This window comes from Acipenser ruthenus, chromosome 5, assembly GCF_902713425.1.
Source record: "Acipenser ruthenus chromosome 5, fAciRut3.2 maternal haplotype, whole genome shotgun sequence".
NCBI classification, from domain to species: Eukaryota; Metazoa; Chordata; class Actinopteri; order Acipenseriformes; family Acipenseridae; genus Acipenser; species Acipenser ruthenus.
This window is the reverse complement of record NC_081193.1, coordinates 36,530,550-36,547,647: the sequence shown is the minus strand read 5'-3', so window position 1 is coordinate 36,547,647 and position 17,098 is coordinate 36,530,550. Positions and strand designations below refer to the sequence as shown.

The window sequence follows — 17,098 nt, the reverse complement described above, 5'->3', positions numbered from 1 at the left end:
ATTTACCTCCTAAAGACCCGAATCCTGAATATTATATACCAAAGCTGCTCCTTTGATCCTGTGACAAAGTTGTGACCCCACCCCTGAGGGATCAAAAGCACTGTGCTCACAGATCTCAGAGCCATTTTTCCTTTCAAGACTGACCTGACGGAGAGCCTTGTTCAGATACAATTAAGTAAGTACAATTGTTGCTTATATCTGTATATATTTCACATTATATGTGTTTTAACACATTTTTTATGTCATATTAAGTGAATCGCTGAAATAGTTTTTCTGTTTTCGCGTATTTGTGTGCGCTACAGCCTGTTGCTGGTTACGTTCCGCTGCGGCCTTGTGCCCCCGCGTGAAGCCAGTGGCTCGAGTCGCTCCTTCCCAGGGACCCTGCATAAGTAGACTGACTTTGTGTTCTCCCCCTAGGCTGCATAGCTCCGGCTGGAGCTTACTATTTTTGTCTAGTTTTTGTTGATACGAGACGGAATATTATTATTATTATTATTATTATTATTATTATTATTATTATTATTATTATTATTAATTTATTTCTTAGCAGATACCCTCATCCAGGGCGACTTACAATTGTTACAAGATATCACATTATTTTTACATACAATTACCCATTAATACAGTTGGGTTTTTACTGGAGCAATCTAGGTAAAGTACCTTGCTCAAGGGTACAGCAGCAGTGTCCCCCACCAGGGATTGAACCCACGACCCTCCGGTCAAGAGTCCAGAGCCCTAACCACTACTCCACACTGCTGCCCTACAGATGTTTTACAGATGTTGCACGCAGGCCTGTCTGTAACGTGGTGCTTGACACGCATACAGTAGGAGCAGCTGCTGGGCTCAGCAGCGCTGCGCAGGACCGAGATACTAGCTTCAGTTTTTTGTTGGTTGCATTACAACCACAGTGTCTCGATGCCGCTTTGGTGAACAGCTATTAGCATCACCATTGCGAAGGTTGTTAGTTTATTCTGACAAGCAGGCTTCCCTCATCCTTGTGTTGGTACTGACTGAGTGGTATTGCCAGTGGCTTTTACTGTACATTGCCTGCACATTGCCACCACGGTAACTGCGACCAGGTGCACCCGTACCACTGGTACCGAGGTCACCGACCCGTTTCTGCTCCTGACCCGGTACTGGACCAAGGTTACCACACCAGTACCAGTACTGACCCAGTGCTAAAGCCACTGAACCGACCCGGTGCTAAAGTCACCAAACTGGTACTGACCCTGTACCGACCCAGTGCTAAAGTCACCAAACTGGTACATAACCGGACAGGTTCCGAACCAGTACCGACCCTGTGTTAAATACATCAAACTAGTACTGACCCAGTTCCAACCCACTACTGACCCAGTGCCGAGGTCACCGGTCCCGTCCTGACCTGCCCAGTTAGGGTGACCAGATAGCAAGAGTGAAAAATCGGGACACTTTCAGATGGTGAGGGGAGGAAAAAAACATCGTGAACTACTGCACAATGCAAGCGACGCAAACCACGTATCTTTCTTTTGTAGATAGGCTTTTTTTTATGCCTTCGCCTTCCTGTATGCATTGCACTTAGGCAAAAACAAAAACTTAGAGAAATATAATTTTTTTTAAAAAGAAAATACTCCAAAGCGGTTAACTTTCTTGTTTACTGTTCAGGTGACAACAATGTTTTAATCAGCCTATCTGTGCGTCTGTACTGGCTTTTCTGTAACCTGCTGTACTTTGCGTAGCAGGTGGGACAAAGTCAGTGCTGCATTGTTTTGATTTAGGTTGCTAAAATCTCGTTTTCAGCATTAGAAGTAAAATACCAAAAAATGGATGACAAAGCAAAACAAGCAAAGTATATTTTGGCTGAGGATCGTGTCAAGACATTTCCAAAAGAAACTGTAGATGCAGATGGAGGTAATTGTTTTGCACATCTTGTAATGTGACTTGTTTTAATCACACATTAAACAAAAGGCTACTACAGAGGCTGCTGAACAGAACGTAAAACAAACAACAGCTTTCAGAAAACAAACTGGAAAGTCAGCGCAGACAAAAAAGTATTCCTGTGTTGGTTGTAGCCAAGTTAAATCAGCACTACAGGTACAATCAAGCACAGCTACCTCGGTTCAAACAACCTGTTTCCTTTTTAAACGCAGTTAGAATTTTAGACCCGAATAGGCACGTTTTCTTTGTTTTGACTCGGTACTGATAAAATAACAGTACCTCGATCGGGATGCGGGACAAAGCCCCTAATAACAGGACGATCCCGATTAAATATATATCTTTATATATACAGTACTGTGCCAAAGTTTTAGGCAGGTGTGAAAAAATGCAGTAAAGTAAGAATGCTTTCAAAAATAGACATGTTAATAGTTTATATTTATCAATTAACAAAATGCAAAGTGAGTGAACAGAAGAAAAATCTACATCAAATCAATATTTGGTGTGACTGCCCTTTGCCTTTAAAACAGCATCAATTCTTCTAGGTACACTTACACACAGTTTTTGAAGGAACTCGGCAGGTAGGTTGGCCCAAACATCTTGGAGAACTAACCACAGTTCTTCTGTGGATTTAGGCAGCCTCAGTTGCTTTTCTCTCTTCATGTAATCCCAGACAGACTCGATGATGTTGAGATCAGGGCTCTGTGGGGGCCATACCATCACTTCCAGGACTCCTTGTTCTTCTTTACGCTGAAGATAGTTCTTAATGACTTTCGCTGTATGTTTGGGGTCGTTGTCATTCTGCAGAATACATTTGGGGCCAATCAGATGCCTCCCTGATGGTATTGCATGATGGACAAGTATCTGCCTGTACTTCTCAGCATTGAGGAGACCATTAATTCTGACCAAATCCCCAACTCCATTTGCAGAAATGCAGCCCCAAACTTGCAAGGAACCTCCACCATGCTTCACTGTTGCCTGCAGACACTCATTCGTGTACCGCTCTCCAGCCCTTCGGTGAACAAACTGCCTTCTGCTACAGCCAAATATTTCAAATTTTGACTCATCAGTCCAGAGCACCTGCTGCCATTTTTCTGATCCCCAGTTCCTGTGTTTTCGTGCATAGTTGAGTCACTTGGCCTTGTTTCCACGTCGGAGGTATGGCTTTTTGGCCGCAAGTCTTCTATGAAGGCCACTTCTGACCAGACTTCTCCGGACAATTCTGAGCTGATGGCACTGCTGGACATCTTCCGATTGCGAAGGGAAGTAAGCATGATGTGTCTCTCATCTGCTGCAGTAAGTTTCCTTGGCCGACCACTGCGTCTACGGTCCTCAACGTTGCCCGTTTCTTTGTGCTTCTTCAAAAGAGCTTGGACAGCACATCTGGAAACCCCTGTCTGCCTTGAAATTTCTGCCTGGGAGAGACCTTGCTGATGCAGTATAACTACCTTGTGTCTTGTTGCTGTGCTCAGTCTTGCCATGGTGTATGACTTTTGACAGTAAACTGTCTTCAGCAACCTCACCTTGTTAGCTGAGTTTGGCTGTTCCTCACCCAGTTTTATTCCTCCTACACAGCTGTTTCTGTTTCAGTTAATGATTGTGTTTCAACCTACATATTGAATTGATGATCATTAGCACCTGTTTGGTATAATTGTTTAATCATACACCTGACTATATGCCTACAAAATCCCTGACTTTGTGCAAGTGTACCTAGAAGAATTGATGCTGTTTTGAAGGCAAAGGGTGGTCACACCAAATATGGATTTGATTTAGATTTTTCTTCTGTTCACTCACTTTGCATTTAGTTAATTGATAAATATAATCTTTTAACATGTCTATTTTTGAAAGCATTCTTACTTTACAGCATTTTTTCACACCTGCCTAAAACTTTTGCACAGTACTGTATATATACACTACCGGTCAAAAGTTTTAGAACACCCACATTTTTCCAGTTTTTATTGAAATTTAAGCAGTTCAAGTCCAGTGAATAACCTGAAATGGTACAAAGTTAAGCGGTAAACTGCCAGAGGTTAAAAAAAATAATGTAGATTTCAGTGTTATACAAAAAGGCCTTTTTCAGGGAACAAGTAATGGGTTAACAACTTACAGCTGTTCTGCAGCAGTGGAAGTAAATTAAGCCTTGAAAGTTGATGCTAACAATTCCTACAGGTGTCCCAACTTTTGTTGATTACTTACAAACCCTCTGTCTGTATAAAAGCAGTGTTGGAACAGATTGTGTTACTACACCCTCTTAAGCATTATTTGGACAGTATTGTACTGCAGGAAGTAGTATATTGCTCTCATAATGGCGAGAAAAAGGCAACAAAGGAAGACAGACAAATCATTATAACCCTTTAAAGTGTAGGTGTTTCCTTTAGAGAAATTGCAAAGAAAGCCAAGGTGTCAGTGAGTACAGTTTCCTACACCATCAAAAGGCACTTGGAAACTTGAGGAAACTCTGACAGGAAGAGGTCTGGCAGACCCAAAGCCACAACAGAATCAAAAGACAAGTTTCTGAGAGTCAACAGCTTGCGTGATAGGCGGCTCACAGGACAACAGCTTCAAGCACAGCTTAACACTGGTCGAAGTAAGCAAGTCTCAGTTTCAACTGTGAAGAGAAGACTTCGAGCTGCAGGTTTGACATGTCGAGTGGCAGTAAGAAAGCCATTGCTAAGATGGCAAAATAAGAAAAAGAGGCTTGCCTGGACCATGAAGCACTGCCAGTGGACTACTGAAGACTGGAAGAAGGTCTTATGGACCGATGAATCAAAATTTGAAATCTTCGGTTCATCACGCAGGGTTTTTGTACGCCGTCGAGTAGGCGAAAGGATGGTTCCTCGGTGTGTGACACCAACTGTCAAACATGGAGGAGGAAGCGTGATGGTCTGGGGCTCTTTTGCTGGATCCAGAGTCGGCGACTTGCACAGAGTGAGTGGCACCCTGAACCAAAACTGCTACCACAGCATTTTGCAGCGCCATGCAATACCCTCTGGTATATGCCTAGTTGGTCAGGGGTTCATCCTACAGCAAGATAATGACCCAAAACATACCTCCAGGCTATGTCAGAACTACCTTAGAAGAAAAGAACAAGACGGTAGGCTTCAAATCATGGAATGGCCAGCACAGTCTCCAGACTTAAACCCCATCGAGCTGGTTTGGGATGAACTGGACAGAAGGGTGAAAGCAAAGCAACCTACAAGTGCAACACATTTGTGGGAACTTCTGCAACAGTGTTGGGAAGAACTTTCCGAACAATATTTGATTTCCATTGTAGAAAGAATGCCACGAGTGTGTTCGGCTGTTATATCTGCAAAAGGTGGCTACTTTGATGAGTCAAAAATTTAGATAAAATTTTGTTAAACAAAACGATTCCATGATTTCTTTTTTATCTCCAATTGTTTATTTGTTCTATGCTTTAATTTCAGAGTACATTGAGACATTAAACTGTGTAAATTTCAATAAAAACTGGAAAAACTGAGGTGTTCTAAAACTTTTGACCGGTAGTGTGTGTGTGTGTGTATATATATATATATATATATATATATATATATATATATATATATATATATATATATATATATATATATATATAATATATAGGGCTGTAATGGGGGGGGGGGGTCTGTGCTGACTGTCTGGCGCATGCGTGTTTCTGCAGGAAGAGGGCGGCAGCCTCGTAAGATCCACCTGTCAGTCATGGCGATGACACGGAGAGGTGGGGAAGAGGGTGTGTTGGCTTGCCTTTTCTCTGAGTGGCTGAGAGGCGGACCTTGGGGGATTGCTCGGCCCAGAAGTACTGTGCTTGGTTATGCATTCAGGTGGCCGGAGAGAGGATACCCAGTGACGCTGGCGAAAGACATCAGTGTAAATGAAGACCAGGCAAGAACGCCAGTGGTTGAAGAGAGAACTAAATAGGCAAGCACGGCTGAGGAAGACAGCCTGCCTGAAACAAATAAATCAAGAATCAAAATAAGTAATTACGTACCCGAAGGGATGTGTGTAGTTATATGGGGAACTCTGGCCACCCTAGTGTATAGGGAATAGCTGAGCGTAGGTTGGAGACCCGAACTGACTGACTTAGCGACAGTGGGGGCACTGTGTAAGCAGCACCTTTATTTTGTAGTTTTATTACTGTATTTTATTTTCTATTTTTATTTCGCCTTTGGTTTTCATTATTATTTTAGAGCACCTGTGTGTGCTGTCAGATACAAGTGCAACCCCTGCTTACCATCGTTGGTATAAGGGGAGTTGCAGCACCAGTGCCATCTGGCGACAAATAATAAAAATAAAAAAGGACCCTACCAAAATCTTACATTTCGTGGTTTCAGTGTTGGTGCAGAGTGCACTGCGTCGGTGCTGGGTGTCGTTACCGAGTGCACCTGTGACAGTGTCATTGCAGCTGTACTATCAGCCTGCACTGATAGCTGCAGGTACCCTATTAAAAATAGGTTAAACAGTACCATCCCTGGTCCAGTACAGGCTGGCTGGTTTGCATGTGTCACAGGGATAAGACCCAGGCTCTCAGTGCCGACTCGATGCATTCGGTACACCATACTGTACAGCGGCGTTGCTGCTTGTGTTGTTAGGTTTTGGTTACAAGTACTATATACAACGCTAGCCCTGTTAAGGTAAATACTGCATACAGGAGCTGCAGCTCCCCCCTGTTCCTCAGCAGCATTGCTGCTTGAACAGACACATTCAGCCTCAGCTGGGGCGTGAGCTAGAATGGCAAGGGGGGCGTAGGGGAGGTGTAACCCCCATTGTGCACTAATGCCTATCTAGTACCATACAGGCCTAGGAGCTGTAGTTCCCGTCTGAGGATGTGGAGCCAGATAGTGCATCCCCTGCGGTTCAGGTCTCCCTGTACGGCGGAGTTTATGCCGTTTGATAAAAAGGGCTACTGCGGTCTTGCAGGTGTCCTGGTCTACAGAGGGTCCGCCCTGTTGCATTACTGCGGTATTACTGCTTGAGCACACATCCCCTTGTGGGCAATGGTAGTGCTGTACACTACACTACCAACAGTGCTACAGGCACAAAACCAGCTCCGGCAGTCCCGGTTCTGACCTGCTACAGGGTTTTATAATCCCCAATCTGGGCTGCCTGTCCAGCCTGCTTGTCTAGTACCAAGCAGGCCCTGTTGACAGTCCAGTTACTGTTTTTAGGAAGCTGAGGCAGCAGCTGTACATTTTTACTGTACATTGCTTGCTATTTGCATAATGCCTATGGTTTATCCAGCAGATACTCTTCCTGCCTGAGGCAGCAGCACACAAGGAGGAACTGGTAAACCGCTTTCTGAGAGTTTATGTGCACTCTCCAAGCATACGATGGAGAAACGTTCTTCTGCAGCTCTACTGAGCACTCTTCCCCATCACCTTGTCATAGAGAGGTGGCTGTGTCCTCACCCCATGGCTTTGTGCCCAGGGAGATCCACGCACCTGGGAATAGAGAAGCTGTGGGCAGCAGTTTTCCCACATGCACGCGTGCCTGATGGTGACAAAGTTTGTTCCGTTCCTTCTGGTTCCAGCCCACTACCGACTGGTGTTCCCTTCCCAGTATGGTACCATGCAGGCCTTATTAACAGTCCTGTTACCGTCTTTAGCAGCTGAGATAGCAACTGTACATTCTTACTGTACATTGCTTGCTAATGCATATTGCCAGCAGCCTCAGGGACCAGCACAGCCAGCTGCGCCTGTGGCCAGACCACCTCCCGGCACAGAGGCAAGAGCCTCAGGCCAAGCCACAGGGTGAGCAGCGACCCTAAGGGTTTGCAGCCACAGGTCCAGGGCCCCTTCTCGGAGTATTGGCGTCAGTGCACCACAAACATCTAGGTGTTTACTACTGTTCAGAACGGCAACTCACTGCAGTTCAAACACGGTCCCCCTCCCTCACGGGGCGTGACTGCAACATCAGTCACATACCCACAGGACACCGCTGTGGTGTCTCATCCACAAAAACAAAACTTTTGCTACTAAAGTTTTTTCCCTATAATTATTTGTTTTCAAGAAATTTGTACAAATTCTAGATTTCCATTGAGGTATGTAAACTTTTGACGACAACTGTGTATGTGTGTGTGTGTGTGTGTAATATATATATATATATATATATATATATATATATATATATATATATATATATATATACTGTGTGTGCGTGTGTGTGTGTGTGTGTGTATAAAAGTGCTTAAGGTAGCAGCCCTTACCAACACTGTCTTCTTTCTTTAAATAAAGGCAAAACACCAGAATGGATTGAAACGCTGTTGCGTGTTTTTATTTTTCCGAAACAATTTAAAAACAAAACCTAACCCTAACTAAATAATTATTTCTCTGTCTAAATGGGGACAAAGTAAACCCATTTTCACTCTCTCTCTCTGTCTCGCTCTCTCTTTCTCTCGCTCTCTCCAATTCTCTCCCAAAACTCCCTCAAAACACATTTGCTTCACCAACACCAATACCTTCACCTTTAGCAAGATGGATTGCACCTTCCTAACCCCAGGCCCTAAAGCCTCCACATTCTGGTTAGGAATGTACATTCCATCACAACTATATACTGCTGTATTGCTTGCCCCTTGCATCATGCTCAGGTTCCATCCATGTGAGACAATCTGCCTAAGGAGGACAAGCACAACAGGTGCTCTTCCTGCCTGGGCCCAGAGAATGCCAAGGAGGCGCTAGTTAATCACAGTTTCTGCAAGTTTTATGCTACTTTCTCCAAGCATGCTGGAGATGAGGTTGTCCCGCAGCTTTAAAGAGTGCTCTGCTTCTCTGACTCCTGTACAGAGCTCTTCTCCATCACACTCTTGTAGAGAGGTTGCTGCATCCTCACCCTATAGCTCTGTGCCAAGGGCGAGCATATGATGCACCCAGGAAGGTAACCCAGGCTCCAAACCGTTTTCATGGTCTTCATCACGCTCCTTGAGCTCTGCCTCTCTTTCCCCTCTCCCTGGAAGAGGAAGAAGAGTCGCTTTTCCAGGCGATTTGGCAGACTAGGAGCAGATGGAGAAAACCTGGGCAGCTGTTTCCCATCAGGGAACAGTCCTTGTGCAGCTGCTGCAGGAGGAAGCTCGGCGCCACCAGCCCCGTAGGGCCCCACGGGCCAAGCACAGATTGGCCACAGGAGGACATACAGTGAGGAGGCGGGCGATCAGGAGCTGATGTTCCCATCTGAGGACGTGGTGTCCCTGTCGGCAGAGCTCATGCCACTACTCAGGAGGGCCACTGCGACTTTGCAAGTGCCCTAGCCTATATTATTATTTATTTCTTAGCAGACGCCCTTATCCAGGGCGACTTACAATTGTTACAAGATATCACATTATTTTTACATACAATTACCCATTTATACAGTTGGGTTTTTACTGGAGCAATCTAGGTAAAGTACCTTGCTCAGGGGTACAGCAGCAGTGTCCCCCACTGGGGATTGAACCCATGACCCTCCGGTCAAGAGTCCAGAGCCCTAACCACTACTCCACACTGCTGCCCTATATCAGGGCAGACAATGCAATCCATCCTAGATGAGGAGCCTACCGCCTCACCCAGAATCCCCTCATTTCACCCAGTCCACAACAACTGGACGAGCTGCGCCTGGTGAACAAAAACCTGCTCCGGTTGTCTAAGCTCAATGGACAGGATGTAGGCAGAAACCTGGCTGCGCTGGTAGCTGCCCGCAGGCAGCTTTGGCTTTCCCAAGCACAAAGCACCGTTGTTTGACACCCGATCACTCCAGGGCATACGTTCAATCCCGTGGTGGACGAGACGCTGCAGCACTCTCACCGTGTGAGGGAATCCACTAAGGAGCTGGTTCACCTGCTTCCCACGCAACCACCTTCTGTACGTAAACCCACAGCAAACTGGAGCCCTCTAGCCCAGCAGCCTCAAAGACCTGCACAGCTGGCTGTGCCTGCTGCGCCCGCTGCCAGAGACGATTTTCGGGACCGGCCAGCGGCTGCTCGCCATGGAGGCTATAATAGGTTCCTCCACCCTGTTCCGAGACAGAAGGCGCAGGCCAAGCCACAGGCGAAGCAGCAGCCCTAGGAATTTGCTGCTACAGGCCCAGGGCCCCTTCTCAGGGAGACATCTAGGCATTAGTGCACCACAGACATCTAGGTGCTTACTACCGTTCAGACTGGCTATTCTCTTCAGGTCAAGTACCCTCCCCCTCCCTTTGGGGTATGACAACAACATCAGTCAAGGACCCACAGGATGCCACTGTGGTGTCTCAGGAGGCAGCAGCTCTGCTGCAAAAATGGGCTATTCGCATGATAGACCCTCTCCAGTTGGAGGAAGGGTTCTGCACCAGGTACTTCCTAATCCAGCACAGGCAGAGGCCCACACAGAACATGTCACTGACCACCTCCATCGGTTGGGCCTTTACGGTGAATCATGTGAAGAACCAGCTGACACCATCCCAGACAACCTCCTATCTGGGCATGTGCTTGGACTCCAATCCATGCTGGCCACTCTGTCAGATGGCACAGTGCAGAGAATGGCCGCCTGCTTGGAGCTCTTTCAGCTCAACAGAGCACTAACGGTAGTGATGTACCAGAAACTTGATTGCAGCAGCTTTCCAGACCCTCCCATTGGGTCTCCTGCACATGCGCTCTCTGCAGGCCTGGTTCAAAAGCAGCGTCTTCCAGCCCATATTGAACCACGACCGTCTATTGACAGTGTCCCATATCTGTCTAAGGGCACTCTCTTGGTGGAAACGGGCGGCCCATCAATGCCTAGGCGTAGCACTGGGCAGTGTCACCAGAAGGGAGGTTGTTGCCACGGATGGGTCCAGCCTGGGCTAGGGCACTGTGTGGAATGGCAGAGGCATGCAAGGTGTGTGGAACCCCCCATGGAAGGGTCTCCACATCAATTTTAGAGCTGCAGGTAGTTTATCTGGCCTTGCAGACTTTTTTGCAAGAGGTTCAAGGGAGACATATGCTTGTCCGCACAGACAACACGATAGGGGTGGCCTACATCAATCATTGTGTGGCCCGCTAGCTTTTGCTGTGGGCACACGAGAACCTCCTCTCACTGCGGGCAGTTCATCTGCCCGGGGTGACGAACTGGGTAGCTGACCTCCTCTCAAGGGCAGTCCCCAGCAGCACAGAGTGGAGGCTTCACCCCGAGGTGGTGAGTCTCATCTGGGAGAGAATCAGGAGAGCAGATAGCCCTCTTTGCCTCCCAGGAGTCAACCCACTGTCCCCTCTGGTTCTCCATAATAGGAGGTGGGGAACCGCTGGGAGCAGATGCTTTCTGCACACCATTGATAGAGACATCTGTTATACGTCTTCCCACCGCTCGCATTGCTCCCGCTGTGTCTGGTGAAAATCAGGCAGGACCATGCCAGGGTGCTCCTAGTAGCATCATACTGGCCCAGGAGAATCCGGTTTTCAACCCTGATGCAGCTCCTGAGCGGCCAGCTATAGAAACTGCTGATGCGCCACAACCTGCTCAGCCAGGCACAAGGCACCTTATGGCATCCTGACTCAACAAGCCTGCAGCTCTGGGTCTGGTCCCTGAATGGCTGCATTTGAGCCTACAGAATGCCAGGGCAGCGTCCACGAGTTCCCAGTATGGATACAAGTAGGACGTCTTCCAGACGTGGTGCCTACCTGGGTTTGTCCCATGGCAGTTATACTGCAATTTTTACAGGACCTTTTTGACAAAGGGAAATCCCCCTCCACGTTCAAGGTTCTATCTGGCAGCTATTTCAGCTTGACATGGCAAGGTTGACTAGGTCTCCCCAGGCAATTTAAGGGGGCTCAGAGGTTTTGGCCGCCTGCAAAGGAAATTGTTCCTCACTGGAGGCTAAACGTGGTGCTTAATGCACTCGTGAAACCTCCATTTGAGCCCCTGTATTTAGCTGAGCTTTAAAGCAGCTTTCCTGCTTGCTATCACCTCTGCAAAGCGGGTGAGTGAGATGCAAGCATTCTTCATCGCGAAAGCCTGCTTATGTTTCACAGAGGCCAGGACAAAGGTCACACTCCGCACCAATCCTTTTCTTGCCGAAGACTATCGACTTTCCCCGTCAAACAGTCTGTGGAATTGGAGGCTCCTTTCCAGACTGACAGGGAGCAACAGCTCCATACGCTCTGCCCAGTTCAGGCCCTGGTGTACTATGTTGACAGGACAAGAAGTTGGAGGCAGTCTGAACAATTTTCTGTCTGCTATGGGGCGAAGTCCTATGGTCAAGCTCTGTCTAAGTAGTGGCTGTCCAAGTGGATAGCAGACACGGTCAGGACTGCCTATGAATTGGCCAAGTTGCCCTCCCCCCCCCAGAAAAACTCACTGCCCATTCCACCAGGGACCTTGTAACTTCATGGGCTTTATTCCAGGGTGCATCTGTCAAGGACTGTGAACTCGCTGGCTGGTGGTGACGCCAGACCCGGAAGAATACACAGTACTGAGGGTGAAATGTTAATGAAATGCGCTGATGTACCGGTTTATAGAAAAACAGAAAATAAGGGTGAGCAAAACAAACAAATAAACGGTGGACGAACCCCAAAACAAGTATCATGCGAGTCCTCCGGCACGTGTAGCATTTGTTTTGATTTTTGATTTTTGAATTATTTTCTCCTTCTCTCTCCCATTCTCCACTCCCAAACAAACAACCCCGAGTGAGTGCTTTGTGCATCTATATATACAATTGTGCCGGGATTCAATTACTAGTTAATTATTCACTTGAATCCCAGCACGTGAACTAATTTGTGCACTCCCTATACTCACATATTAATACACATTTTATCTGCACGTGAAGTGATTGTGCAGTCCTTCTACCTAAATACAACTATATAATTTAAATCACTCGTGCTACATAACCCCATTATATCCCGTGCACCAATACATATACACCAACATTAACACACCACGCGCAACATAACACACAAAGTACGCACAGGGGCGGAGGCACCCTGCCACAAGGACATATCAAGTGTGGTGATGTGGGCTACTCCCCATACTTTCACTAAGTTCTACAGACTGAATGTCATGGATCTTCAAAACCCTGGTTTTGGAACTAGAGTGTTAAGGGCGACTTCCATTTGACCCTTACAACACAGGCATAGAGGTGAAATTCTCCTTCAATTTGTTCACCCTCGCTACTTGTTACTGGGGTTCCGAATGGTAACGCACAGGGCAACCTTCGGCTTAGCCTTGTAGCTTTCCGGTCGTTCTGCAATCTTAACCTTGCGACGGCTTTGGTACACTCACCCATTCGGTAATGGTTACATTTCGTACTTGAAAGGGAAAGTTCGGTTATTATCATAACCCTGGTTCCCTGAAATAGAAATGTAACCATTAACCTTCAAGGTGACTGTGTCCATGATTGCAGCAGGCTTGAAGGAAAAATGACGCTGAAATCTGTGAAAACTGGAACCTCTGCAATTCTCCTGCTGCAGTAACACCTCAAGGTGTCTCATACATGATTATTGATAGTAGAAGGTGGTTGCTATGGAAACCTTCTGGTGTTATTCCTCATTAAAGTGCCTGAAAATATGATGTTTAGCTACATAAAGACTAGTGTGAGAAATTTGGTGTTCCATCAGAATATTAGCTCGGAGGTGTTTCTGTATACAGGAAACAACCAGGCGTCGTAAGAGCTTAAATCAGATTATGTGAACATCTCACAGAAATGAAAAATCATTAACTGTGAAATTGAAATCTCCAGACAATAAAATGTACAGGATAATATTTTTCTATATATATTTTAATTTATTACCTTTTGTCCCTGATTCCCAGATAGGGGAATGTGTGCATCTTTTTTTTAAATGTATATTCGAGAAGGGTGATGTATTGTAAGGGCTTAAGTAAAATGTTAGGAGTGCTTATCAATCTGTAATTGACAACAGACTTGAACTGCTACAGGTATACTCCCCTTATGTTACAGTTTTCATTTGTCTGTATTTTGAATTAGAATTTTTTTGAGGATTGGGATTTTATTACTGTTTTTATATATTTTAAAATATGCTATGTATGTATATATTCTCACTATTGTCTGTAGTCTTTTCTGTTTATAATCTCACTTATTATTTCCTCTTTTTCACATGAAGCATGTAAAACAGGACAGTAGCTGTTAGTGTCATAATATAGAATGCCTACATAATGTAGATTTTATTAAATTCCAATATAAAGGAGCAGTCCTGTGAATTTAACAAGTTATGCTTGTTTGCACAGTGCTGAAATGCTTTTTTTCACTGTAATGTTTAACAGTACCTAGAATATCTACAGAACCAGCCCTTGATACTCTAGTTTAAACTAAAATAAAAATAAAAATGTATGCACAGTAACTGTAAATACAGCTACTGGGGAAATACAGTAACATTTGAACAATTCTTTCTAGAATTTCCTTCATATATTTATTTAATTTCATGTCTTATTTCTACCTCCTGTCTGGTGAATGTTTCCATGCTGACACATGCTGAAAGATTAACAAGTAAGACTCTGTTCTTGTATCTGGCAGCTACTTCGTTATCACAATGGTCTCATAAATGTTGAAATACTTCTATGTTTTGTGCTGAAAATGTATCCAGTGTCTCTTTTATTTTGTGTTTTACAGGATAACATTTTGCCATCTGCCTTTCCAGAGTAAATGGTTGTATGTTGGCACAGAAAGAGGAAATATTCACATTGTCAATGTGGAGTCCTTCACCCTCTCAGGCTACGTCATTATGTGGAATAAAGCCATCGAACTGTGAGTCTGTTTCTTCACCCATTACTTGACAATGATTTCGTTTTGAAGTCGTTTACATTATAATTTTGGCATTACTGTGTTGGACTTGTCATGTCTATTCCTCAAGCTTTTCTCGCCCTTTTTGAGGCCTAGAAAATGGTAATTTATTTTAACGTAAATACGTTTTTCACCAGGAATTATTTTCAGAAGAATGTAATGTGACATTTACTCATCCCTGCAAATGCACCAAATATTATTCTTTGGAGTGTTAATTCTCTTTCATGACAATCAAAGCATGCATATATATATATATATATATATATATATATATATATATATATATATATATATATATATATATATATATATATATGCGCTTTGATTGTCATGAAAGTGAATTAACACTAATAAATAATATAAACTTATAATAGGACCACGATTTTACATCTCATCTGAAGGACGGATATATATCTTCTATTTTTAGAGGAATAAGCACAGCAAAAATGTTACAATAAGAGCCTTTTTGATTTTATAATATTGGTTTCAGCAGAAACAAAATACAGTACACCGGCAGGGACGAATCTCTAGCCCTACAGTGTGTAGAATGTGATTAAGGCTATTTATTAAGTTCCGTACTTCCACATTCTGCAATATAACTTGAACAGAATAAATCGTATTAGTTATAGGTCTTTTAGATAAGGGTAGTACATTGAGTAATGCAGTAATGTGTGGAGTCCTATGCATGCCCTGGATATTAATCGTTAACATTATGCTGATGACTTACTTGCTTCAGATATTAAAACCCTAGGAAGTCTTTAAAAAAAAAAAAAAAAAAAGCAGCTTATCTGAACCCCCTGCTTTATGATGTTAACAACATAAGGCAGGAAAATGAGAAAAACGCTGCATGACTCTGCATAAAATTAGTCAGTTGTCTTGGATTTATTTTATTCCCGTTCCAACTTCAATATATTAACAGACAACTGAGTAGGTTCAATGAAAGTAACATGTCCCTATTTAATGACGGTCAAGTTTTAATTTTACGTAGAATCCTGGCAGGTAGTAATTGCCCATTATAATGGTGTGCTCTAAAAAATAACTGGCAAATTAGATTGTAATGGCTTCACATTTTTCACTAATAAGTAACAGTGACAATGATGTCAGCAAGCATAAGAATGAGTTCCTCATTGTAGTGTCAGCTATTCGGTGCTCCATTTGAAAAAGCAAGTACTGTGTAAACTTGTCCTTAAATAACTTTTTGGCTCTGATTGCATCCCAACATGTCTCCATGGAAACTAACATTTTGAAAATCTATAAACTTTAATAAGGCAGGCAGTAGAACCTGTATTTACTGTCAGTTGCTCCTGCTGTACAGTAAACCCCAGAAAGCATTTTGATAATTTTTTTTTTAATACAAATAATTAAAAAGGGAGTTGCTTATCTTAAATATTCAGGCCCATTGGTGACTGGTTAATTGAGGTTTCACAGTTTATTAAAAATAAATCGGTAAATAATAATAACATAGTAGGAGGGGAAAATAACTTGAATTTCAAACTGGGTCTGCAAGCATTATCCTTGTGAAGAGAAACGACAGATCATCTTGATTCTTCCACAAATACAGCACAGAAAGGTCTCTTAAGACTATGATCCATTTAGTGACGATGATGGATTGATACATTTTGTATTCAGTATCTTACAACTCTAGACTAGTCTCCTGGGAGCTGAAATAGACATGTTCCCAGTGGATAAAGAGGAATCAGCATTATTCTTGCAGTTAACTGCCTCAGCCTTCAGATACTCGATGGAGCCTTTGGGAATAAAGATTTTTTTGGTACTGTGTTGTGGTGCTTCCAATTTAACTAAGATATTAGGGGACCTGTAAGCTTGAAATAAGAAACATCATAAAGTGTAGAACAAATTACCTTCAGTCCTTATTGTTTACTTTTCAAAAGGTATGTTGAAAAAACCCAGTAAAGTCAGTATATTGTGTTATAGCCCCTTTGTGGTTGACTTTCCAGACTGCAGGCACTGTTCCTGTTCATTAGCTGACAGAAGGGGTGTATATACATGGATAACTGTGACACCATATATAGGTTTTTAACACCTACAGTGGAAGCATTGCTTGCCCTTTCCTTGAATACACACATGCCCTGCATTTAAATTACCTTTTATTTTTTATGTTAATGACTATAATTATTCCAGAGAAAAAAACACTGTCACAAAAGATTAATGTGACAGACGCCAGTCACACTCATACGAGAATGAATGTAAGTATTGTGCCATAGAAAGCAACAAAAAATGTTCAGATTGTATGGGCTGCTAAGTATGTTAGTTGTCTTTGTACTGTATCCTCTTCAGTTTTCTGTGAGGACAAGACATACACATGTTTTATTAGGCACCCTGCTCATTGAGAGCCCTACTTGTGCAGTTAGTTGTTCCAATAATTAAATGATCTTTATTGAATCTCAACTGTAATAACATGGTGTGAATTATTCCGAATTTTTATTGGGCTTGGGAATGGTACAGTATTTCATGCTAA

At 43.8% G+C, this 17,098-nt stretch overlaps 1 protein-coding gene across 3 annotated transcripts in view; it reads left to right on the top strand.

Annotated features, from left to right (window-relative positions):
* The window catches only part of LOC117402192 (syntaxin-binding protein 5-like), a 177,634-nt gene that overhangs the window by 74,090 nt on the left and 86,446 nt on the right, over positions 1-17,098 (top strand). For all 3 annotated transcript variants that reach the window (XM_059024116.1, XM_034003100.3, XM_034003099.3), the window contains exon 5: positions 14,449-14,583. In XM_059024116.1, coding sequence (XP_058880099.1) covers positions 14,449-14,583 — 135 coding nt within the window. The remainder of the gene's footprint in view (positions 1-14,448; positions 14,584-17,098) is intronic.